General features: G+C 45.6%; 1 protein-coding gene across 5 annotated transcripts; it reads right to left on the reverse strand.

Annotated features, from left to right (window-relative positions):
- Positions 1 to 1,214: 1,214 nt before the first annotated feature.
- cep162 (centrosomal protein 162) lies at positions 1,215 to 25,706 on the reverse strand. 5 transcript variants are annotated; one of them, XM_046314950.1, is made up of 30 exons: positions 25,043 to 25,703; positions 24,822 to 24,952; positions 24,455 to 24,614; positions 23,912 to 24,022; positions 23,268 to 23,570; positions 21,572 to 21,733; positions 21,173 to 21,368; positions 20,785 to 20,855; positions 20,382 to 20,434; positions 19,966 to 19,996; positions 18,464 to 18,583; positions 18,142 to 18,357; positions 17,567 to 17,651; positions 17,237 to 17,456; positions 16,638 to 16,884; positions 15,915 to 16,099; positions 15,357 to 15,536; positions 14,752 to 14,901; positions 9,904 to 10,016; positions 9,724 to 9,823; positions 9,448 to 9,574; positions 9,092 to 9,255; positions 8,822 to 8,920; positions 8,471 to 8,710; positions 7,710 to 7,916; positions 7,056 to 7,555; positions 3,142 to 3,283; positions 2,937 to 3,035; positions 2,642 to 2,776; positions 1,215 to 1,803 (listed from the first exon to the last, which is right to left on the reverse strand). In XM_046314950.1, the coding sequence occupies exons 2-30, from the start codon at positions 24,879 to 24,881 to the stop codon at positions 1,591 to 1,593; spliced, it is 4,689 nt and encodes a 1,562-aa protein (XP_046170906.1). In that variant the 5' UTR covers positions 24,882 to 24,952; positions 25,043 to 25,703; the 3' UTR covers positions 1,215 to 1,590. The 5 variants fall into 5 exon arrangements, with proteins under 5 accessions (XP_046170906.1, XP_046170908.1, XP_046170907.1 ...); XM_046314952.1 differs by having other exon boundaries at positions 15,399 to 15,536; positions 24,822 to 25,706; XM_046314951.1 differs by having other exon boundaries at positions 23,912 to 24,019; positions 24,822 to 25,703.
- Positions 25,707 to 25,987: the final 281 nt, after the last annotated feature.

Below are 25,987 nucleotides of genomic sequence, written 5' to 3' on the forward strand. Positions count from 1 at the left end.
ATAAAAGGTTTTAAGACACTAACAGCTTACAGACGATAGGCAATTAAGGTCACAGTTATGAAAACTTGGGACACTAAAGAGGCCTTTCTCCTGACTTTGAAAAACACCAAAAGATGCCCAGGGTCCCTGCTCATCTGCGTGAACGTGCCTTAGGCAAGCTGCAAGGCGGCATGAGAACTGCAGATGTGGCTAGGGCAATACATTGCAATGTCCGTGAGACACCTAAGACAGCACTACAGGGAGACAGGATGGACAGATGATCGTCCTCGCAGTGGCAGACCACGTGTAACAACACCTGCACAGGATTGGTACATCCGAACATCACACCTTCGGGATAGGTAACAACAACTGTTAACAACAACTGCCCGAGTTATACCAGGAACGCACAATCCATCCATCAGTGCTCAGACTGTCCACAATAGGCTGAGAGAGGCTGGACTGAGGGAATGTAAGCCTGTTCTAAGGCAGGTCCTCACCAGACATCACCAGCAACGACGTCACCTATGGGCACAAACCCACTGTCGCTGGACCAGACAGGACTGGCAAAAAGTGCTCTTCACTGACGAGTTGAGGTTGTGTCACCAAGGGTGATGTTCAGATTCGCGTTTATCGTCAAAGGAATGAGCGTTACACTAAGGCCTGTACTCTGGAGCGGGATCGATTTGGAGGTAGAGGGTCCGTCATAGTCTGGGGCGGTGTGTCACAGCATCATCGGACTGAGCTTGTTGTCATTGCAGGCAATCTCAACGCTGTGTGTTACAGGGAAGACATCCTCCTCCCTCATGTGGTACCCTTCCTGCAGGCTCATCCTGACATGATCCTCCAGCATGACAACGCTGTGTGTTACAGGGAAGACATCCTCCTCCCTCATGTGGTACCCTTCCTGCAGGCTCATCCTGACATGATTCTCCAGGTGAAAAATAAACTTGAATAGAACTTTCAAATCCCTGATGTGTTTGATGCCGTTTCAATCCTCTAATTTTAAGGATTCGACCAGGGAAGAATAAACCTAACATTATTGTGACACCGCTGCCATGAATAACTGCAGCCACCTATTTCTTGTCAGATGTTATGGTAATACATGTTATGGAGCTTTGATGATATGCTACTGTTTAGCAACAACCCACAACTGGAGTCACCAATAACCGTTATCTTGGGGAAAAAGGCCAATAGGCCAATTTCAAAGTGTGAATTTGAATAATTTGTTAGTCACCTTTGAGATGTTTTTATCTTTGTGCTTTACTTGTTACAAATTCAAAAACACACAGGAAGAAATTATACAAAATAGAAAAATATTGTAACACACATTGAATAACTTAATACATTTAAAATCATCAAGTATAAAAATACAAATCTACAAAAAGAAATAACCTGATTGTTCAGCACAATGATGGGTTCTCCTAAAGGATGTGTGAGTTGGCTCTCAATTGCTTACAAATCCCCCCTCTCCCCTTTATCTGCACTGAACAAAAAAAAGACTTAAATAGTGCAAGCTCATCATTAAGCTGGCTTTAGCCTGGTCAATTCTTTCAGATCAGACAAGATGAGGACAGATTTGTAAGTAATTAGAAAGAGCCTATGTCCCATGTTTCAGGTCCTCCAGCTGAAAGGTACAGCAGAAGCCTGGTCCGGAGCAGGGATGACCACTCCCTGTCTCTGAAGTTCTCTCAAGACGTCCAGGATAGAGTCCAGTTCCAGACGGAAGACCTCCAGCTCCCGGGTTTTCCCCTGAGCCAGCCTCCTCCAACGCTCCACCTCAGACTGCTGCTCAGCCTCCACCACCAGCCGAGTCTGACCCATCACCTGCAGGATGGCACCGTGGGCATATGTGTTAATGTTCAGTGTTTGGTCATTGTGTGTTATTCAATGTTCTTTCTGTGGGTGGATTTACCTGCAGCGGCTCTTTCTTCCTCTGTGTGTGTGTGTGTGTGTTCACCTGCTGGAGCTCTTTCTTCCTGTGTGTGTGTGTGTGTGTGTGTTCACCTGCTGGAGCTCTTTCTTCCTGTGTGTGTGTGTGTGTGTGCGCGTGTGTGTTCACCTGCTGGAGCTCTTTCTTCCTCTGTGTGTGTGTGTGTGTGTGTGTGTGTGTGTGTGTGTTCACCTGCTGGAGCTAAATAATAAAAAAATAATATGCCATTTAGCAGACGCTTTTATCCAAAGCGACTTACAGTCATGTGTGCATACATTCTATGTATGGGTGGTCCCGGGAATCGAACCCACTACCCTGGCGTTACAAGCGCCATGCTCTACCAACTGAGCTACAGAAGGACCTCCTCTGTGTGCGTGTGTGTGTTCACCTGCTGGAGCTCTTTCTTCCTGTGTGTGCGTGTGTGTGTGTTCACCTGCTGGAGCTCTTTCTTCCACTGTGTGTGTGTGTTCACCTGCTGGAGCTCTTTCTTCCTCTGTGTGTGTGTGTGTGTTCACCTGCTGGAGCTCTTTCTTCCTGTGTGTGTGTGTTCACCTGCTGGAGCTCTTTCTTCCTCTGTGTGTGTGTGTGTGTGTTCACCTGCTGGAGCTCTTTCTTCCTCTGTGTGTGTGTGTGTTCACCTGCTGGAGCTCTTTCTTCCTGTGTGTGTGTGTGTGTGTGTGTGTTCACCTGCTGGAGCTCTTTCTTCCTCTGTGTGTGTGTGTGTGTGTTCACCTGCTGGAGCTCTTTCTCCCTCTGAGTGTGTCGTAGCTCCATGCTGTGGATCTTTCTCTCCAGGCTAGTGAAGTGTCGGAGCTCTGGGCTGTGGCACTCCTTGGCCTGCTTCAGCTCCTCCAACAGCCTTGTCAGCTATAAAGAGATGAAACAAGCATTAATGTTGTGCTCTCCCCAGGAAATAGTCACCTTGTGTTGTTTCCTTGCTATGACACTTCAAGTTCTGTGATAATGAGTATTGTGACAACACTAGTGTGTTGATGAAGTTGAGGACGATAAATGTTATCACAAGTACCTGGTTCTGTTGGGTGTCCTCCCTCAGCTTGGACACAGCCAGAGCATCCTTGGTCCCCTGCAGTTCCTTCACCTGGTCACGCAGATGCTGAACCATGATCTGAAGGTTCATAAAAACAAACCCATTTATCCAGTTGATACGTTATACCTGGAACACCACCAATAACTTTCAGTTGACATGTGATTGGTCCATTGTGAGCCTTTACCTCCTGCGCGGTCACCTGATTGGTCAGTTCGGCCACTTTAGAGGAGGAGTGGGCGAGGGCGTGGCCGGTAAGCAGGCTCTCCAGCTCCCTCTGATGGTCAGCCCTGAGCGAGGACACCTGCTCTGCTGAATGCTGCTGTACCCTGCAGGACAGGTAGATACGCCACCATGAATCATTTAGCATCCTCTAACCCAGCCCGCCAGAGGGGTAACTACGATGTTAGCTAGATTTACTCAGGGTTTTCTAAAGCTCGCCAGCTTCACATTCCAGCTCAGGCTTCCTGGCATGATGACTCCTTGCTGTCCCCAGTCCACCTGTCCGTGCTGCTGCTCCAGTTTCAACTGTTCTGCCTGCGGCCATGGAACCCTGACCTGTTCACCGGATGTGCTACTTGTCCCAGACCTGCTGTTTTCAACTCTCTAGAGACACTCCTAATGATCGGCTATGAAAAGCCAACTGACATTTACTCCTGAGGTGCTGAGTTGCTGCACCCTCGACAACCACTTTGATTTATTATTTGACCATGCTGGTCATTTATGAACATTTGAACATCTTGGCCATGTTCTGTTATAATCGTCACCAGGCACAGCCAGAAGAGGACTGGACATCCCTCAGCCTGGTTCCTCTCTTCCTAGGGAGTTTTTCCTAGCCACTGTGCTTCTACACCGGCATTGCTTGATGTTTGGGGGTTTAGGCTGGGTTTCTGTACAGCACTTTGAGATATCAGCTGATGTAAGAAGGGCTATATAATTTGATTTGATTAATCCGTATGACGAATATTGCTCGTCCGCCTGCCACCAACTCGAGCAGGCTTGTAACTGTGTGCATATTGCACGTGGCTAGCCAAACGCTGAACTCTTCATTGAGACAATGCTGAAACATCAATCAATGGGCGAGTCAGTGCCACATTTGATTTATGCAGAGATCAAAATGAAACAAAATTCATCAGGATATGGTGTAAAACAGGCTTTTAGAATGGTGCTACTAATTACCACAAACATGCGATCAGACAACCACAAACAGGTACCCAAAAATACACAAAAACAACAAACTGGCAGCAAAAACAACACAAAACGATGTCAATAATGGCTTGGTGGACTGTATTTTAGTGACGCTGATTATAATTCATATGGTGATGTCATGAAACAGCCAGGCCAAGCTGCTACTAAACCTCTGCTGCCCTTCCTCATTTAACACAATACAGCACGATACAACTGGTTCCATATTCACTACGACCTACAAACAGTAACACACACACACACACACACACTTTCCCATTGAACTCATCTTTTTTTCTCAAATCCACAAGACATCAAACAATATGAGGTAAGATGGATATAGATTGAGACATGACATCTAGTATTTTCACATTTTAGTAGAAGCTTTTCATATTAAATGTGAAAATCCTGTTCTCAGATCTCTCACAAAAACAAGCATCTTTCTAAAACGTCAACAGAGCACTGAGCAGATACCAAACATGTTATTTTCAAAGCCTTTTACATTTAATTCAGCTTGTGTAATGCTAATTCTGCGACCCCGCTGAAACAATTATCCTCCTTCAATGAGATTACCTGTGATTAGTATGTAGATCAGTGTGTCCTGTCTGTTGGCGCATACAGATGTTGGTACAAGGTGCTGTCTGTGTTCTGAATGACCAGGGACGCTGTCTGTGTTCTGAATGACCAGGGACGCTGTCTGTGTTCTGAATGACCAGGGACGCTGTCTGTGTTCTGAATGACCAGGGACGCTGTCTGTGTTCTGAATGACCAGGGACGCTGTCTGTGTTCTGAATGACCAGGGACGCTGTCTGTGTTCTGAATGACCAGGGACGCTGTCTGTGTTCTGAATGACCAGGGACGCTGTCTGTGTTCTGAATGACCAGGGACGCTGTCTGTGTTCTGAATGACCAGGGACGCTGTATGTGTTCTGAATGACCAGGGACGCTGTCTGTGTTCTGAATGACAACCTATTCCCTTTAATGTGCACGGCTTTTGACCAGAGCTGTTTCAGGCACGTTTGGGTTGTTTTGGGGGTGATTAGTAGGACCCTTTTAGAAGTGCTTTCTTTATTTGATTATTTATCGTTAATGTCGTCTTTGGTGTGCTTGTCAATGCATGAGCACCCCCCCCCTCACTACTATTGATAAAATCATTGCATTACCAACTTTTGTACTGTGCATGAAGTTTCGAAGTTTCAAATGCATTCTGTCATTACTAAATGTGTAATGTGAAGCATTTTAAACAAAAAACATTGATTAAATATTTGATTAATCAGTCGTCTTCCTCAAACGAAGGGGATGACGTATTCTTTGCGAGGTTGGGAATCTGAATGGATTCATCCTCAACTGGTGGCTCAGACACTTCATTCAGGATAAATGCCTTGGAGCAGGTTCGTTAGAAATGGACCTGGCCACTTTCACAGTACAGGTTATCCTGAGTTGAACTCAGAGTTCACACAAGACACCTCACAACCTCCTCAAACCAGGTATGTAGTATCCCTATCCCTGCAGGATAGGTAAAAACATGACACACCATCACATATCATCTAACCCTAATCCTCTGGTGGTCAGCACACCTGTGGCCTTATTTACAACAAAACGTACGTACAAAAAAAAAAACACAAAACATGCATTCAGACAAAAAGTTGGCATTTACAAAATTAAAGTTGACGTGAGAATGAGCTTACCTCCTCGTAAACTTTAGACCATGCGTACACACAATTTATAGTGGTTGAAGTAATGCATTGCAAGGAGGCAAGTATTATTTTATGCAAATAAGGGATGACACTCACTCATAAAAAAAACAGGAAAGTATAATAAGATGCAAAACGTTTGCCATTTCTATTAGAAACCACTTTAAGCTAATTCCAACAGTTCCAAATGAACTGGAACAATAAGGCTGTTATTGTCACCATAATAGGTGAATGATTGGCGGGTTCCAGGCGGAGTTATAATGCTTGTTCACGACGCGGCTTGTGAAATTAATGCAACGTTTATAAAATGAGGCCCCTGTAAACACCACCACACACTGTTGCATATTACATACCAGTGGAGGCTGGTGTGACTTTAAAAATCGGAGGACTATTTCAATGTAATGGACGGATGAATGTGACGGCATCAAAAGCATGTATCAAATGCATGCCTAGGGTGTAGGGATTAGGGGTCTATTTGGGATCGAGAATCATGTTGAAATCTCTCTGATTGCAAGAGTGTGTTGCAATTATATATTTAGGCTTCGGCTATAAATTACCACCAGCCTTGGATCAGAGAGCCCTTTTTGGGAGTTTATTTTTGGTGGTCTCGGACAAGTGCATTAGTGTGGGCTGCAGTTTGCTGCAGGGCTGCCAGATAAAAACAGATCATTAGGTGCAGGGCTTGACATGAACTTTCTTTGCCATTTGTACTTTGGACAAGTGAGACAGATGTTTTTGCTTGTCCAAAATCTTAGGTTACTTGTCCAAAAGCTTAGGTTACTTGTCCCCCCAATTTCTCTCTGTAACACCATTTTACTTGACAAAACAAAATGTATTACCATCCTTCTTTCCCATAGAGTATCAGACAGAAATGTAAGATCCAATATAAATACAACCGCTGCACATCATTTAAAAAGCAATGAGGCTGATGAAACGGATCAGACTGTTTAGCTTAAAACGTTAAAGTTTTATTTCTTCATATTACAAGATCAACAATGAGCACATGGCTGTAAACTGTGCAGGAATATTCCAGTATGTCTGTATGGAGGAAACTGTGTCCGTACACAATTGTGAAAAGCCTTATAGAAGCTCCATCAATGAACAACATTCTACCAATGAGTCAGGCACCTGTACAACCACTGAACTACTGGAGTCTTTTTTACTGAAAGGTTTTATTGTGGGTCTAAATAAATCATTCAAAATGAGTGTGTGTGTCTACATACCTGCGCAGCTCGGCCTGGGCCTGTGCGGCTGCAGCTTGCAGTACCACCCTCTCCTTGTCCCTCTGCAGCTCCAGCTGCTCCAGACGCAGCCTTAACCCCTCGCTCTCCTGCAGCACCTCTGAGATGTGGCTCCCAGAGAACGCTGTGGGCTGGTAGTCCTTCTCATCCTGAGTGGGAGGGAACGTTGCGGTCTCTCCCACCGTGCCTCCCCTCTCCCCTGGGGTAGCCACCACCACCACCATGGGTCCTTTGGACCCGGCCGCCTGCCGCCTGGCCTCCCCAGGCCCAACACGGCCCTCGGATCTGGGGCCAGGGCCACACAGCATGGTCTTCCTCTCCCTCTGGAGTCTCTCCACGGTGCGGCTCAGCTCCTGGACGCTGCGGGTCTTGGCTGACAGCTCCTGGTTGAGTCTCTCTATCCGGACCCCCAGGGCCGTCTCTGCTTGGCGCTGATGTCGGGACGGGCTGCGTTGGGGGGCTCTCTCTGGCTCGGTGGTAGACTGATTAATTGATTGATTTAAATAAAATACACCTGCTCGAGGTAACATTACATACATGCAAAACAATTACCCAGGATGAATCACTGAGACTTATTTCCTCTTAGGTGGGCTAAGTAGACAAGAAGGCAGGTAGACAAGAGAGAGGTAGGCCTACCTGTGCCTGTTGTGTGAGCTGCTCCTGTAGGGAGTGGACCTCAGCCTGTAGGGTTCTCCCTCTACTCTGATGGTTCTCCTTCAGGAGATCTAGTTCCTGCTGCAGGGAGCAGACCTGGGCCTGCCAGACCCCAGGTGACCCGGTCTGGACCGGGTGTTTCTGGGTTAACCGCTGCTCCAGATCACTGATCTGCTGCTCATACTGGAGCTACAACCACACACAGTAAATTAGTATACTTTTATATTTAGGGGATTTATTTCCATTGATACAATTTATTGATCTCACATCTCCTGAGAAAAAGCTTCTCCCCCCCCTGGTCAGTGTTGGTCTAATGAAACATTAAGACTAATGACATCACACATTTGGAAATGATGACAACGATTATACAGAGGATGAATCACTGACATCCCCAAGGTCTCCACCGTGAGTCGGACAGAACTGTCAATTCAAGTGTTGTACAAGGCTGTTGGAACTTGCCCTCGGAGCCCTCTCTGAAAAGACATGAAGATAACTGGGGGAACAGCAAGGATCACCCTGTTCTTATCTTCCCTTTGTGTGACAGAGGACATTCAGAGTGTTTTGTGTTGAGGATGAACATCTTCAGGTAGTTCTAAGTGGCAGTTTGAAGCGGTTGTGACTAAGTCGTTGTAAGTATGTGTAGAGTGCTAATTGGTACAGGACTGAGGGCTAGTGACAGGGAATGGTAACACAGGGTTGTCTGAGTACATAACAGTGCCACTCAGCTGAGAGTATGAACAGACCTTAATCCGCTGGTACTGCTGTTCCATGGCTCGGAGGCTGCGTTTGGCCTCGTCGTCACGGCTCTCTAGCTCCGCCTCCAGCCTCTGGATGCGCCGCTCCAATAGGGCCCTGGTCTGAGTGGGCGGGGAGCTCTTGGCCCCTCCATCCTCATCCACTGCAGGTGCGTTGGCTGCAGCGTAGATGAGCGCTGGGAGGGAGTTAGGGTTCCTCTGTCTGAGAATCTTCTCCATCTCCTTCACCTGGGAGAGGGGGAACAGAAATATGGCATGAGTCACGAGAGAAAGGAGAGGTAGGCTGCTATTCAGGGATACATGCACGCGCACACAGGAAATATTTCTCAACTGACTCACCTGTCGTTCTAGGTCCTGTATCCTCTTAGCGTCTCCAGCTCTCTCTTTAGTCTTACTCTGATTGGCTCTCTTTCCCACCTCCATCTTCAGCTTTTCCACCTGATTGGAGGAGCAAACGGTTAATTCAAAATACTGACCTACAAGAAATGACAGCAATACAATACACACTCTCAAATAAGGTCAAGTTGGTCCTACCTGCTCTGTGCGATTGGGGTCCTACCTGCTCTGTGCGATTGGGGTCCTACCTGCTCTGTGCGATTGGGGTCCTACCTGCTCTGTGAGTTTGAGTGTGTCTGCGGTGGCAGCCCTCAGTCTGGCAGAGTCTCTGTCCAGCAGCTCCTGGTTCTCAGCATACCACTGGAGCCTCTTCTTCAGACCACACACCTCCTCCTTATGCCTGTCCTCTGCCACCTGCAGCTCAAAGCTCTTATCCCCTGGCAGAGACAAGGACAATACAGCATGTCAGAGCTCCACTTGACATCAACCACAACAATGGGAAGTTTTAAAGGAGGTTTAAACCACACGTCTGGAAAAGTCACTGGATTTGAAACATGGAACATTGTCCTATGGGAGTAGAAACAAGAGGTTTGATTCCAGTCAAGCCTCCATGTCTCTCACGCACTAACCTGAGGTGTTGACGACCTGCGCTTTGGCCAGGTCTCTCTCTTTCCTCATCATTTCAAGGTCCACCTCCAGGGCCTGTTTCTCCTGCTTCAGCCTGTGGGTCTCCTCCACCAGTCTCTCTTCAGTCCTCTGTGCGTGCGCATACGCACACACACACACACACACACACAAAGGTGAGACTGGTCTTTCCCTTTTAAGATGAGTTGATTGTTTAATCTCCAAAGCAACATCAAGGCCTTCCTTTTAGAGGTGGTTGTGTGACGTGACTGAACACTCACCTGTGCTGCCTGCATCTGGCCCAGCAGCTGTGTGATGCGTTCAATATGGGCCACACAGCCTACATTACCCACTGTCCTCGGCGAGTTGCTCATCTGCTCCCTGGGCATAAATAAGCTTCAGTGTTAACATTCAATGACGTGGATAGGTACGTGTCTGTGTATATGTATGTGTCAACTCACTTGGTAAGGGCCAGTTCATTTAACAGCCTCTGGTTCTCTGTGAACATGGCCTCTTCATTGAGTTTACTCTGAGCCTGAAGAGCCTTCATCTGCAGGTACAACTTCTCATTCTCCTGTTACCCACACACACCGCAAGGAGAGAGAATCACATCGTCTCAACTATAGGCCCATCTGGGTAAATTAGTTTGATCGGAAATACCGGTTCTACGCATTTAACACACATAAGATCAAACTAGAAATGAATATGACTAGAAGCTGTGAGATGAGGGAATGCATTCAGCATGCCTAATTAAGAACTGCTACAGTTCCACCTTGGTGGTGTGTGTACTGTAGCCACCGATTCTAGGAGCTCGGCTGTAGGCTCTGTGATTATCTACCAACATAGACAGGACTCTAACTCCTCTAGCTCCACAATGAAATAGGGTGCAGGCCAGGCAGCAGGCTATTAGCCAGCCTGCCAGCATAGTGGAGTCTGCCACTAGCATAGTCAGTGTAGTCAGCTCAGCTATCACCATTGAGACCGTGTCTGTGCCTCGACCTAGGTTGGGCAAAACTAAACATGGCGGTGTTCGCCTTAGCAATCTCACAAGGATAAAGACCACCTCCATTCCTGTCATTACTGAAAGAGATCATGATACCTCACATCTCAAAATAGGGCGACTTAATGTTAGATCCCTTACTTCAAAGGCAATTATAGTCAATGAACTAATCACTGATCATAATCTTGATGTGATTGGCCTGACTGAAACATGGCTTAAGCCTGATGAATTTACTGTGTTAAATGAGGCCTCACCTCCTGGCTACACTAGTGACCATATCCCCCGTGCATCCCACAAAGGCGGAGGTGTTGCTAACATTTACGATAGCAAATTTCAATTTACAAAAAAAAAAATGACGTTTTCGTCTTTTGAGCTTCTAGTCATGAAATCTATGCAGCCTACTCAATCACTTTTTATAGCTACTGTTTACAGGCCTCCTGGGCCATATACAGCGTTTCTCACCGAGTTCCTATCGGACCTTGTAGTCATTGCAGATAATATTCTAATCTTTGGTGACTTTAATATTCACATGGAAAAGTCCACAGACCCACTCCAAAAGGCTTTCGGAGCCATCATCGACTCAGTGGGTTTTGTCCAACATGTCTCTGGACCCACTCACTGTCACAGTCATACGCTGGACCTAGTTTTGTCCCATGGAATAAATGTTGTGGATCTTAATGTTTTTCCTCATAATCCTGGACTATCGGACCACCATTTTATTACGTTTGCAATTGCAACAAATAATCTGCTCAGACCCCAACCAAGGAACATCAAAAGTCATGCTATAAATTCACAGACAACACAAAGATTCCTTGATGCCCTTCCAGACTCCCTCTGCCTACCCAAGGACGCCAGAGGACAAAAATCCGTTAACCACCTAACTGAGGATCTCAATTTAACCTTGCGCAATACCCTAGATGCAGTTGCACCCCTAAAAACTAAAAAAATGTCTCATAAGAAACTAGCTCCCTGGTACACAGAAAATACCCGAGCTCTGAAGCAAGCTTCCAGAAAATTGGAACGGAAATGGCGCCACACCAAACTGGAAGTCTTCCGACTAGCTTGGAAGGACGGTACCGTGCAGTGCAGTACCGAAGAGCCCTTACTGCTGCTCGATCATCCTATTTTTCTAACTTAATTGAGGAAAATAAGAACAATCCGAAATTCCTTTTTGATACTGTGGCAAAGCTAACTAAAAAGCAGCATTCCCCAAGAGAGGATGACTTTCACTTTAGCAGTGATAAATTCATGAACTTCTTTGAGGAAAAGATTATGATTATTAGAAAGCAAATTACGGACTCCTCTTTAAACCTGCGTATTCCTCCAAACCTCAATTGTCCTGAGTCTGCACAACTCTGCCAGGACCTAGGATCAAGAGAGACGCTCAAGTGTTTTAGTACTATATCTCTTGACACAATGATGAAAATAATCATGGCCTCTAAACCTTCAAGCTGTATACTGGACCCTATTCCAACTAAACTACTGAAAGAGCTGCTTCCTGTGCTTGGCCCTCCTATTGTTGAACATAATAAACGGCTCTCTATCCACTGGATGTGTACCAAACTCACTAAAAGTGGCAGTAATAAAGCCTCTCTTGAAAAAGCAAAACCGTGACCCAGAAAATATAAAAACCTATCGGCCTATATCGAATCTTCCATTCCTTTCAAAAATTTTAGAGAAGGCTGTTGCGCAGCAACTCACTGCCTTCCTGAAGACAAACAATGTATACGAAATGCTTCAGTCTGGTTTTAGACCCCATCATAGCACTGAGACGGCACTTGTGAAGGTGGTAAATGACATTTTAATGGCATCGGACCGAGGCTCTGCATTTGTCCTCGTGCTCCTAGACCTTAGTGCTGCTTTTGATACCATCGATCACCACATTCTTTTGGAGATATTGGAAACCCAAATTGGTCTACACGGACATGTTCTGGCCTGGTTTAGATCTTATCTGTCGGAAAGATATCAGTTTGTCTCTGTGAATGGTTTGTCCTCTGACAAATCAACTGTAAATTTCGGTGTTCCTCAAGGTTCTGTTTTAGGACCACTATTGTTTTCACTATATATATTTTACCTCTTGGGGATGTTATTCGAAAACATAATGTAAACTTTCACTGCTATGCGGATGACACACAGCTGTACATTTCAATGAAACATGGTGAAGCCCCAAAATTGCCCTCGCTAGAAGCATGTGTTTCAGACATAAGGAAGTGGATGGCTGCAAACTTTCTACTATTAAACTCGGACAAAACAGAGATGCTTGTTCTAGGTCCCAAGAAACAAAGAGATCTTCTGTTGAATCTGACAATTAATCTTAATGGTTGTACAGTCGTCTCAAATAAAACTGTGAAGGACCTCGGCGTTACTCTGGACCCTGATCTCTCTTTTGAAGAACATATCAAGACCATTTCGAGGACAGCTTTTTTCCATCTACGTAACATTGCAAAAATCAGAAACTTTTTGTCCAAAAATGATGCAGAAAAATTAATCCATGCTTTTGTCACTTCTAGGTTAGACTACTGCAATGCTCTATTTTCCGGCTACCCGGATAAAGCACTAACTAAACTTCAGTTAGTGCTAAATACGGCTGCTAGAATCCTGACTAGAACCAAAAAATTTGATCATATTACTCCAGTGCTAGCCTCTCTACACTGGCTTCCTGTCAAAGCAAGGGCTGATTTCAAGGTTTTACTGCTAACCTACAAAGCATTACATGGGCTTGCTCCTACCTACCTCTCTGATTTGGTCCTGCCGTACATACCTACACGTACGCTACGGTCACAAGACGCAGGCCTCCTAATTGTCCCTAGAATTTCTAAGCAAACAGCTGGAGGTAGGGCTTTCTCCTATAGAGCTCCATTTTTATGGAACGGTCTGTCTACCCATGTCAGAGACGCAAACTCGGTCTCAACCTTTAAGTCTTTACTGAAGACTCATCTCTTCAGTGGGTCATATGATTGAGTGTAGTCTGGCCCAGGAGTGGGAAGGTGAACGGAAAGGCTCTGGAGCAACGAACCGCCCTTGCTGTCTCTGCCTGGCCGGTTCCCCTCTTTCCACTGGGATTCTCTGCCTCTAACCCTGTTACGGGGGCTGAGTCACTGGCTTGCTGGGGCTCTGTAATGCCGTCCCTGGGGGGGGGGGGGGGGCGTCACCTGGGTGGGTTGATTCACTGTTGTGGTCAGCCTGTCTGGGTTGGCGCCCCCCCCCCTTGGGTTGTGCCGTGGCGGAGATCTTTGTGGGCTATACTCGGCCTTGTCTCAGGATGATAAGTTGGTGGTTGAAGATATCCCTCTAGTGGTGTGGGGGCTGTGCTTTGGCAAAGTGGGTGGGGTTATATCCTTCCTGTTTGGCCCTGTCCGGGCGTGTCCTCGGATGGGGCCACAGTGTCTCCTGACCCCTCCTGTCTCAGCCTCCAGTATTTATGCTGCAGTAGTTTATGTGTCGGGGGACTAGGGTAAGTTTGTTATATCTGGAGTACTTCTCCTGTCCTATTCGGTGTCCTGTGTGAATCTAAGTGTGCGTTCTCTAATTCTCTCCTTCTCCCTTTCTTTCTCTCTCTCGGAGGACCTGAGCCCTAGGACCATGCCCCAGGACTACCTGACATGATGACTCCTTGCTGTCCCCAGTCCACCTGGCCATGCTGCTGCTCCAGTTTCAACTGTTCTGCCTTACTATTATTCAAGCATGCTGGTCATTTATGAACATTTGAACATCTTGGCCACGTTCTGTTATAATCTCCACCCGGCACAGCCAGAAGAGGACTGGCCACCCCAGATAGCCTGGTTCCTCTCTAGGTTTCTTCCTAGGTTTTGGCCTTTCTAGGGAGTTTTTCCTAGCCACCGTGCTTTTACACCTGCATTGTTTGCTGTTTGGGGTTTTAGGCTGGGTTTCTGTACAGCACTTTGAGATATCAGCTGATGTACGAAGGGCTATATAAATAAATTTGATTTGATTTTGATTATGAGAGGTTATCAGACAGTGTTATTGTCACACAGTGTCACATCTCTAAGCTGGTCACAATCTGGAGGAAAAAACTGTGCTGCCTGCTACAAACCCACACCCCCTCCTGGAATTAAGTCAGTGAACAGAGGAGTTCCATTACCCTGAACAGTGGCCTGTATACATATAACCTCTGCAGTCACAGAGACTCCGGGTAAATTGGGATGGATTCAAAGCCAATGAGTCACCGCCAGCCTGGCTCTGAACAAATGCAGTACATTTAAGTGTTGTTTCCTTAAAACACAGACTGGAAGAGTAAAGACCAAGAGAGACGGCCAAGCAACCACAGAGTAGACAGACGTGTACAGACCTGCTGGTATCCCTGGATGATGGTCTCCTGTTCCTTCACCTCTTTCTCTATCAGTCTGAGTTTGTCCTCCGTGAGGGGGTCCAAGGGCCCGTCCAGACCGCGACCCAACCGGCCCTTCTTCCTGCTGTTGGCCTCCTCTGTACTGTGCAGCTGAAACACAAGGGACAAGACTCACAACTACACATCACAAATAATACACGAGTGATGTATGCATCTACTACAGTTGAATTCACAAAATACAGTTTGAGCCAATTTAACTGGCCTTCATTGGATGGCAGAGATATCTTAGATAACATGCTAATATTTAATGGAATATTTTATTTTGCTCCTGTGTCAGCTGGGTCCTTCAAAACTGCTTTATTCAATAGCTTGAATAACAGTATTACAAAAGCCAGACACACAAAGCAGCTAAATAAAATGAGCAGTGCCATAGCAACAGGAGTGCTGACGTAGGGGTTTTAAACTGTTCTGACCGTCATGGAGAACATGTTCTTTTCTGTTACAATAGAAGGATGTAGGAAGTCACAAGTGGCCAAACAGATGGAACTATGCTCTTTAGAGATATGACTGTCCATATGAATGTAGTAGTGTGTGTGTCCCTCTACCTTGCTCTGCAGGAGGTAGTTCTCCTGTCTCAGTGAGCTGACCTCTGTGTCATGCTGCAGCAGTAGCTCTTCCTCTCTGGTGTGGAGCTCTCTCTCCCTCTGGGCTAGCTGCAGTCTCAGCCTGGACACTAGGGGGCTCTCCTCCACCTCCCCAGACCTGCCCTCCTCCCTGGGCTCACTCTGACAGACAGAGGGGTAACACATGGTCAGAGTCTTTTATAATGGATAGTTGCTAGCACTTGAATGTGTATCGAAGGACAAAATATTGCACAAACAAAGATGTTGTGAAATTCGGCACCAAGAAGGCAACACAAATTGACTGCTATATATTCATCCAGGTATGAACACACTACAAAAGATCCAAACTGAAATCAGTCAGACTTATGATAGAGCAAAGAGCAATCAGCAATCAGCTGAGTTAGATAATGTAACAAAGTAGAAGTCACACCCCTATCATATGATCAAGTGAATGGAGAAAAATACCATACTTACCTGAAAAGAAATTGCAGCACACTGATGCACCACAGACTGAAAAACTACTCCAGTATGTTGACTTACTTTCCTCTCTGATGGACACTCAGTCTGAGTCTGGCTGGCTTCCTGTTGACCTTTGGTTTCCCAGGAGACCGTGTGACTGGTATCCTGGCGACCTCTCGTCTCCATCCGATGTTGTTGCTGGAGGAAGGCAGCGAAGGACTGAACCCCTGCCACCAGCTCACTGCTCACCCTCAGACCACCACAGTCTGGACCAGGAGTACAACCACACAGCAACATTAGTCTGGACCAGGAGTACAACCACACAGCAACATTAGTCTGGACCAGGAGTACAACCACACAGCAACATTAGTCTGGATCAGGAGTACAACCACACAGCAACATTAGTCTGGATCAGGAGTACAACCACACAGCAACATTAGTCTGGACCAGGAGTACAACCACACAGCAACATTAGTCTGGACCAGGAGTACAACCACACAGCAACATTAGTCTGGACCAGGAGTACAACCACACAGCAACATTAGTCTGGACCAGGAGTACAACCACACAGCAACATTAGTCTGGATCAGGAGTACAACCACACAGCAACATTAGTCTGGATCAGGAGTACAACCACACAGCAACATGTGGTAAATGTTAGTGTTATGTACTATACTTTAGTACTGTTATGTGCTATACTACTTAGATATAGTTCTAACTCTACAACAGATCTTTTTTTAAACACACTTACACTACACCTACTGGCTTTGGTTGTCAATGTGTGAGGAGTTCTTTTTCTCCTACCTTTATCTGTCTCTGAGAGGAGGGGGCTGAGGCTCTGGTATGTTGTCTGGCTGAGAGGCTTCCTCTGGGTTAGAGGAGAGGGGGGCTTGGCTACAGCCCCAGGTCTGGTAGGACCAGATTTCCTTGCTCCAGAGGTCTTGGTGGGCACGGCTGATGGTTTACTCTCCACTCTACCTCTGCCAGGGGAAACATAAGGCTTCCTCAACGAGGATGTGAAGGGACCAGGTACCGTAGAGCGTCCAGGAACCTATGCAAAATATATTGTCAATATACAAATCACTGCCATGTCACCGTCTACATTGTAAATGATAATCACCATTGATGCAAATCAAATGTTATTGGTCACATACACATATTTAACAGATGTTACTGCGGGTGTAGTGAAATTATTGTCTTCCTAACAGTGTAGTTGTCACTAACAATTCACAAATCTAAAAGTAAAAGAGTGGAATTAAGAAATATATAAAATATTAGGATGAGCAATGGCTATGTAATGTGGAAACAGTTACAGTTCAGGTAGGTGTGAACGCCTGAATCAGTGTGGTTATGTATGGTAGGGTTTAGTGCTTATTAACAAGGGCTCCGTTCCCGGCCCATACCTGCAGTCTTCTCTTATTGCTGGGGTTAGTGGAAGTCAGGTCAGGGGAGGAGCTGTCCTGATCCTGCTTCATCAGCCTCTGTACCTCCTCTCTGATGCTTCTGGGACGGGGGCCTGGGGAGGCCGGAGGAGTGTCTGGCTCTGCTGAGCGTCTTGGGCTTGACTCACGGGATCTATGGCATAAGGACTGGCCAGTCTTCTCTGAGGTGAACTGGATCCCACTGTGAACACACAGCTCATGTTAACGTCTATCCACTCCATTCTGTACCTTCCAGAGAGTGTCGGTTGTCCTTCCCTACTACAGCCCTGTGACAGACAGATGTAGACTCACCTAGCAGGTTGCAGAGTGAAGCCTCTTGTGTCGTCCATGCTGTCTGGTCGGATGGGACGCATCAGCTCCTCTGCAGTGGGCAGCTCTGAGAAAACACACTGAAGTTAATCAATCAATCAATCATGAATCAATCAGAAATTCAAGTCCATTTGTAACACCTCAACACAATCTTACAACTTCAAATGTACCATCTTGTCAGATATGAATAAGGATGGACATGTGTGGATCTGCAGTTAGTTACGATTGAAAACCATATTCTATTTACTTGATAGGTTCACCACAGACAGTGGTGGAGACCGACCAACCTGACTCTGTGGTGGAGACCGACCAACCTGACTCTGTGGTGGAGACCGACCAACCTGACTCTGTGGTGGAGACCGACCAACCTGACTCTGTGGTGGAGACCGACCAACCTGACTCTGTGGTGGAGACCGACCAACCTGACTCTGTGGTGGAGACCGACCAACCTGACTCTGTGGTGGAGACCGACCAACCTGACTCTGTGGTGGAGACCGACCAACCTGACTCTGTGGTGGAGACCGACCAACCTGACTCTGTGGTGGAGACCGACCAACCTGACTCTGTGGTGGAGACTGGTGCTAGTAGTGTTCCTCTGGAGAGTTCAGGTACAGAGGGAGAGACAGGAACAGGATTACTCTTCCTCCTCTCCCTCCTGACTGGTGATGAAGGGTGGTGATGATGTTCTGAGTCCTCCAGAGAGCCACTGATCTGTCTGTAGGCCTCCTGTAGAGCCTCCATCTCACTGGCCCCACTCTGGCCATACGACTGGGCTACACAGACCACACAGGAACACCACCAGGTTCACCATCATCCTCCACCACCAAACTGACACAGATGAAACCTAATCCACATAAGTGTCTAGGGGTCTGGTCTCACCTGGTAGTGCCGTCTCGATGGACTCTGCTCCCTGGTTGCTCCCTGGTTCCTCCCTGGTGTCACTGTCCGCTCCAGGGGGCAGGAGTTCACCGGTCGAGTCCAGAGAATCATGGAGGGACACTTACATCAGGAAATGATGTGATCAGGACAAATAGAATATTGATTTTAGGGGCAGGTCAGTTTCAATACTGAATGAATAGAGGAAGGGGTCATAAAAGCAGGAAATGATTCATCAGGAATAAATCACATGCCTGCGAAACAGGGCTACTGTTGGAGGAACCAGAGACATTGTATATACATACTCTGTACACAACACACACTAGTTTTGTCACGATACAAGGTCTAGTATCACAATGCTCGATACAATCACGATAGTCGATACCACAGCAAAAACAGAAGGCGTATTAGCCAGTCACAGAAAACTGAACTGGATAAGCAATAAGATGAAGCAATAAGTGTGTGTGCATGTATTAAGTTATTGAACTTGTTTTGGCTGATTTCATGGGGCTACAGATGAAAAACAATCAGTTTCCCTTCCATTTGGGATTTATTTTATTGTACTGATCAACAACATTTGCATTTATTTTAGAAAAGTGTGGGCTGTCTCTTTTAAGACCCATGACGTCATTCACACACACAGTCAGTTCGAGGCTCTATGGAACGGCATTTGGGTCAATGCGTGTCAAAATCTGACGTATCTTTGACACGCAAAGACACAGAAGGCTTTCCATAAGGCTCGAGCAAAAATGATCTTGACTAGGAGAGACGTGAGGTGGGGAAGACGACGTGAATGGATAGTTTTTGGGGAGAATCAGCTTTGAAGCCAGCAATATTTTCATATCACAAACAAGGTACCAGGGTAGTGAATTGATGTTAGCGTCAGCTGTAAGCTAGCAAGGCAAGTTAGCCTACAAAGCTGAAAGCTACCGGTATCTAATTGCATTGCAAAGTGTTCTAGCCTGTAATGGACATTGTTTTGTGAACAGTAATTAACCGTTTCAACACTGAAATTATTTGAGTGTTAACTCCTTGTTGCATTACTCAAGTGTTACCTTCTGTGCAGCATAAGTGCAGTGATTCCTCAGGACAGGCTAGCAATGAGTAAGAGGAGCCAGCACAGTGCTCTCGTGCTACAAGGGAACATCGGCTGTGCTAATAGGAACAGACTTTCCTCTTTCAATCAGTAGACGTCGTGAGACACATTTGACATAAGTACCGAAAGTAACAAGAATTCTAGTATCAAAAAAGTACCGAAGTTTTGTATATCGTGCAGCCCTAACACACACACTAAAGACTTGCTTCCCAATTGGCCCTTGCCCCCAAACACATGTAAATACTGGACTATATTGTGCCTTCCTGTATTATACTTATGCTAAAATGTTCATTCTATTCTACAGAGCCATTTACTTTAGGTTCGTATTTTTCTATTTTATTATTGTTGCTGCATTGTCGAGAAGATAACTGCAACCCAGAAAAGAAAAATGGATGTTGGTTTATATTACCTTTGGTGAGCATGGCAGGCCTTTTAGGCTCCTGAAAGAAAGAGAGAGAACAAACGAGATGAGCAAAACAGAAGAGCCATGCAGTCAGTCACTCACCACATATTCAGCTAATCACAGACAAGGCCTGGCACACCCGCCATTAAAGACCCCTTCTTCTCACTCTACCTCTTGAGAGAGAGATGGGATAACTGCTGAATGCCTTATTACCTTTATAAACTGTGGCTTTTTTAAAACCCAGAGTGATTAGCATGTGAGCAGCACAAACGACTCCTGCTTTACAACTCATCATGGGGCAATTCTAAATGATGCAATTACAACCAACTTTAAACCTCTGGTTCAAATCACTCCCTTACAAAGCGTTATTAGAACTAAATTACTCAATTTTCAAATCAGAATCGCATAAAACCTAGTCTCACCTCCTCAATGACCTCATCTTCAAAGTCCTCATCCTCACTGTAGTGGGGGGAGGCTGCAGCAGGCACAGACAGAATAACAGATTCACTGATGAGCTACAATCATGCAGATGAGGTATGTGCAAGTACTTGTCTGACAGAGTGCCACTGTAAATAACAACAGACCTGGGTTCAAATAGGATTTGTGTCCTTTCAAATACCTTAACGGCAATTGATTGAGCTTGCATGTTGCAATTGAACCAATGGAATCGTCCCAAAAGCGCAACCCCCACCCCCCCCAACTTCAAAGTATTTGACAGAAAACAAAACCTATTGAACCAAGCAAGGTCTGAAGTAGTGTGAGCATAGAGATCCTATTAAATTCTTATTATAATTCCTAATTCTATGAGTGCATCATCTGTCCTACCTGGGGAGAGTCGGTCAGACTCCATAGCTCTCTCCTCCTCTCTCTGATCGACCCCCGCCACAGCCGCCTTCCTGGAGAAACAGCAGAACAAGTGTCATTCACAGATCACACGCTGGGAGTGACAGTAATGACCTTACCCAGCAACTGTCTGCAACACTGAGGGTCTCCTTGGGACAACCCCAGCAGTGGCTTCAAAAGGCAGCTACAGCTAGGCCTGGGGCGACTCGGAGCGTCATGCTCCGGAGTGAAGATGCCCCTAGTTACAGATCTAGGATCAGCTTGTCTTCACAAAGTCCTAACCTTAACCACTCGAAAGTGGAAACGCAAAACCAATCTGAGACCATTGTGAGACAACATCCCCCTGAGCGCCGTGGAGTGTGGTAGATACCTGAGGGTGGTAGCGGTGGTGGAGGCGCTGGTGGAATCCAGATCTTTGTTGAGTCTGGAGTAGTCTATGGTGGAGGACACACCTCCCTCCAGGTGGGCAAAGAAGCGGGCCTTCTCCTCTTCCTCCTCCAGGCTGTCCATGCCCAGACCAAGACCCACTGCAGCGTTCTGACCTGGTCCGGACGCCATCACAGAGTCTGGGTAGACACAATCACGGGCAGACACAGACAGACATGTTTCAACCATTGCTACTTTCAAAGAGTTTAAAGTAAAATAGTTCAAATCTGGCACGTACAGCTGCTTACATGTCACTACCCTGATGTCAGATTAGCAATGGATTGAGCTAGATCTGGTGACATCATAGAGAGAGTATCTATCCATCCCTCCTGAGCAGACTCACCCTCAGGCTCCAGACTGTCTCTGCTGAAGATGACAGGCTCTGCCCCCCCCTCCTCATCCAAACCCCTCTCTACTCCCTGATGCTGCAGCTCCTCTTCCTCCTCCTGGATGGGCTGGGATCTTCTCAGAGACTTACAGAACGTCTTCTCAGATCTCAGCAATCCTGGAAAAGAACAAAATAATGGACCATTCAATTCAGGTAATTACAGGAAACAGAAATTGCTCTTGCTTTAGGCTACTTCCAGAATTGAAAGAGGACCTGTGGTTGTTGTATTGGCCTTATTGTGGTCAGACAGCTCAGCAGACAGCTAAAAAAAAGAAAAAAGGAGTCCATCCATGTGGACACCAAGCTGTCAATATTCCAGGCCGTGTTTGAAACTCCACTATGGTAATGTAGCTCATTAGCTCTGTCTTTTATCATTCGCAGGAGATTGACTTCCTGGGGTATACAGGCCTGCAGAGCCCCTCAAAGGCCATGCAGTCGATTTAAGAGGGGAACAGCACACACAGAAGAGAGAAGACAGAGCAGTAGAGCTAACTTTGATCTCAGCTCCACAACCACTTGCTGTCAGTCTACTGGAGGGAGGGTACTATAGAAAAGCTCCATATCCTCATAAATATTCAAATGGTTTTGGAATACAAATAGCTGTCAAGATTTAAAAAAAAATAAGTTTTTCCTAAGTCTCACCATGGCAAAACATGCCTAACTTTTCAATTTCAGCACTGAATGATCATCGTGACATTTACAGAATGGAAAACAAGAGCTGGTTATGGTAAAAACAAAACAAGAGCTGGTTATGGTAAAAACAAAGCAAGAGCTGGTTATGGTAAAAACAAAACAAGAGCTGGTTATGGTAAAAACAAAACAAGAGCTGGTTATGGTAAAAACAAAACAAGAGCTGATTATGGTAAAAACAAAACAAGAGCTGGTTATGGTAAAAACAAAACAAGAGCTGGTTATGGTAAAAACAAAACAAGAGCTGATTATGGTAAAAACAAAACAAGAGCTGATTATGGTAAAAACAAAACAAGAGCTGGTTATGGTAAAAACAAAACAAGAGCTGGTTATGGTAAAAACAAAACAAGAGCTAATGTCAGGCTCTCCAGAGTTAGACTAGTAAAAGCAGTTGGGAGTCATTTTACTAGTGAAAGAATTTGCCCAAATGAAGCGCTGAAACTAACAGTAAAATACTTTGCTCACAGCTCGCCTCAACACACTGAATTGTCTGGAGGTGACAGAACACGACCGGATTTAGCACCAGTAACCTTAACACCTGCCCTTGAGGTCCAGAAAGTTCTTGATTTTTACCCCAAAGCTATGCATTTAATTTGTTAATTTACACTGTTCCCTTAGCAGAGGAAAACAAAATGAATAAATATGAAAATTAGTGACAAGGAGACAAAGAGAGTAAAGAGAATGTTTTAAATCCATATTTCACAAAAATCATGGTTAATCATGGTTTAAGTCATAAAAACCTTGATTTCCACCTTTAATGTGGATACAGGTCTGGGAAGTGTGGCAATACGAGACTACAGTCATATGATGTTGAATATCCACTTCTAGCCTCTACTTTCTAGTCTGCCAGGGCAGCAGGTTTGGATCTGTCTCTAGCTACTATCATTATACCATACTAGTCTAACTACTAGTCTACCAGGGTTTTGGGGATTTGTATCTAGTCTAGCTGCTACGACTTTACCCTCTTCAAGACTCTGTGAGTCACTATCACTGCTGTGACTGTCCACTGGTGTGTCGCGGAGAGAGGTACTCTCCTCAGGACTCCCCTCTCCTGATGCATTACGGGAGCTCTCGTTCATGGGAGGGCTCCACTGCCTGGCAGAGTGGGAGGAGTCGTGTTCTGGGCTGTTATTTTCCGTCCCCGCAGCAATGTGAGAAGAAGCATCCTGATTGGCTCCAGGGACCAGGTCCAGCTGACTGAGCCTATCCAGAGTTTTGCTGCGAGGTTTGGGTGTGGGCCTTGTGGGGGCTTCCACTGTGACAGCTAACCAACGGAAGATAAGAGAGTAGATCATGGAAAGGAATCATGTTCTGTACACACAAATAAAAGGATCTCGGTGAAAGGGACACCCTCAAAGAGTAGGTGGGCAAAAGGAGAGAACTACTAAATGTGAGCTAGAAATATTTAAGGGTTAGCTTGGAGGAAGAGAAGATCTAAGGCAAAAAAAATATATATAGCAAAGGAGAGGTTAGAGGCCAGGACTAAAGCTAATGAGAGAAAGTGATGGTTGGCAGCACGTCACTGTACTAACACCAATGATGGGGAGACAATGTGCCATTGGGTGGCCCTAAGAAACTAGGGGGTTACAGTAATGATTCCTATACCCTGAGGGGTGCTTTTCATTGGGCTGCTCTCACTCTCATCCTCCTGAGTTTTCACCACAGCCTGCTGCTGGGGCTTTTTGGGTTTAGTGAACCTGCGTTTGGCAGCCTCTGCTGGGGACAGTTGGAAGGAAAGAGGAGATGTAAGAGAAAGGAGAGAAGAAGGGGGGGGCAGACAGCTAGAGAACAACAAGACTGATATACAAATGCGTCATGAAGAGTCGACTGATGTAAACTAATCAAAGATGAACTCATGAAAGGGGTCAAACCATAAATATCAGGGGAGTAGCAGCAGGGAACAGGTTATGATGGACATGTTATGATGCTGAAATTAAATGCAACAGATGTTCCATGAATTACAGAGCAGATGAGAAATCAGCACATAGTCAGTGTCCCTCTAAAGATATAACCTTTCAGCATGTCATGAAACACTCAAGCACAAAGACACATACACAGAGAATGAACCAATGACACGCACAGAGAGAGAGAGAGAGAATCCTAACTAAACTGAAGCACATCAACCTACACATCCCTGGCTTTGCTTACCTCTGCCAGGTGTCTCTTCGCTGTCATCCTCCTGCCACCACGGCACAGGGGCAGCTGATGTCTTCTTTGGTGGTGGTTTCTGAGAGGCTCTGCCCAAGCTGTCCAGAACACTGGAGCGCATAGCACCGCCACCCAAATCCACTGAGTCATCTGAGACAGACTGAATACAATTCAATGGTGACTAGGTTAAAGTAGCCATCTAGCTAGTTGGGTGAATACATAGTAGTATGGGCACAGATGAAAAGGCTGGTTATCAGCATCTTTGGTGTGGACATAAAGGGCCGTCATTAGTGAGTAACTTTAGCTATGAACCCACAGAATTGCAGACATAGTGCTGCTATCGTGTCTGCAGTAACGTTAAACTCACCTCTTTCAAAAACTGCTCGAACTGTTCATCAAGCTCATCTTTCGTCAGTCGATGTGCCATGCTTCCAGTCAAAGATGATAGGTAACTAGCTAGCTACCTGTAAGTAGCTAGGGTGGCTACCTGTATCTTGCCTAAAAAAATGGGAGGATAACAGTGGCAGGATAATAATAGTGAGACGTTTGCGATTCAACCTTTAATTAACTTCCTAACTAGCTAGTTACCTAGGCAACCAACGTAGATGTAGTTTTTCACAAGATTGTCGAGCTTGCTTATTTAGCTAGTGTATTTCGCTAGGTAGCTAGCCTTGACAGTTGTAGCAGTTATAAAAAGGATTTGGTTGTAGCTAGCTAGCATGGTAACTAGCTATCTAAGCTGATTAGCTAACTGGCTTTAGTTATCGTTAGCCACCTAGCTAGCTAGCTGGCTTTAGTTAAGTAAGCATAAGCCACCTAGCTATAGCTGGCAACAGTGTCTTCTAGCTAGCCATCCTATCTGCATTCCACCGAAATATTTAGTCAGTGTGATGCATGTATAACTAGCTACACATGCATGGCTGGTGGTTTACAAACTGTTATACTACAGTAGCAGCTAATAAGTGTTTTGTGTTCATAGCTCCATAAAGTTCCCGCGACAACAACCGGGTGAGACCTCTAAGCCCATTGGTTAGCTATTCAGAGACGCAATAACGGAATGACCAATCACCATTATCCTTCTGATCGCTCGTATATCGATTTCCCCTTTAAAATCCGTCCATTCATAATTAATTAACGCATCAGAAAAGTTATTATTTAGCGCGGGAATGCTTTGTCAATCTGAAAGTTTGTTCCTTCTGAAGGATAATGAGCAAAACATTCATATGCAGACATTTAAGTTTAAACGAATAGACCTTTTGCACAACGTAGCAACGCCCACTTCCGCTCAACTTCCTACCCGATACATAGCTTCCTGTAAGCCTGATTGTAGCCGTACAGTACGAGCCTCGTTTTTATCATTACCTCAGTATATTAATATAATCATATTTATATAGCGTTTATAATTCTTGTAGAAAATTCAGTTAATCCGTTCAGTTAGTGATTTTTGTAATTAGATTGTGTTCTGTCTCTTTAGCTAGCTAGCAAAAGTTAGTGCTAACGACGTTAACGTTATTAGTTGGTGCGGCATCTTTA

This window comes from Oncorhynchus gorbuscha, linkage group LG19 (assembly GCF_021184085.1).
Source record: "Oncorhynchus gorbuscha isolate QuinsamMale2020 ecotype Even-year linkage group LG19, OgorEven_v1.0, whole genome shotgun sequence".
NCBI lineage: Eukaryota > Metazoa > Chordata > Actinopteri > Salmoniformes > Salmonidae > Oncorhynchus > Oncorhynchus gorbuscha.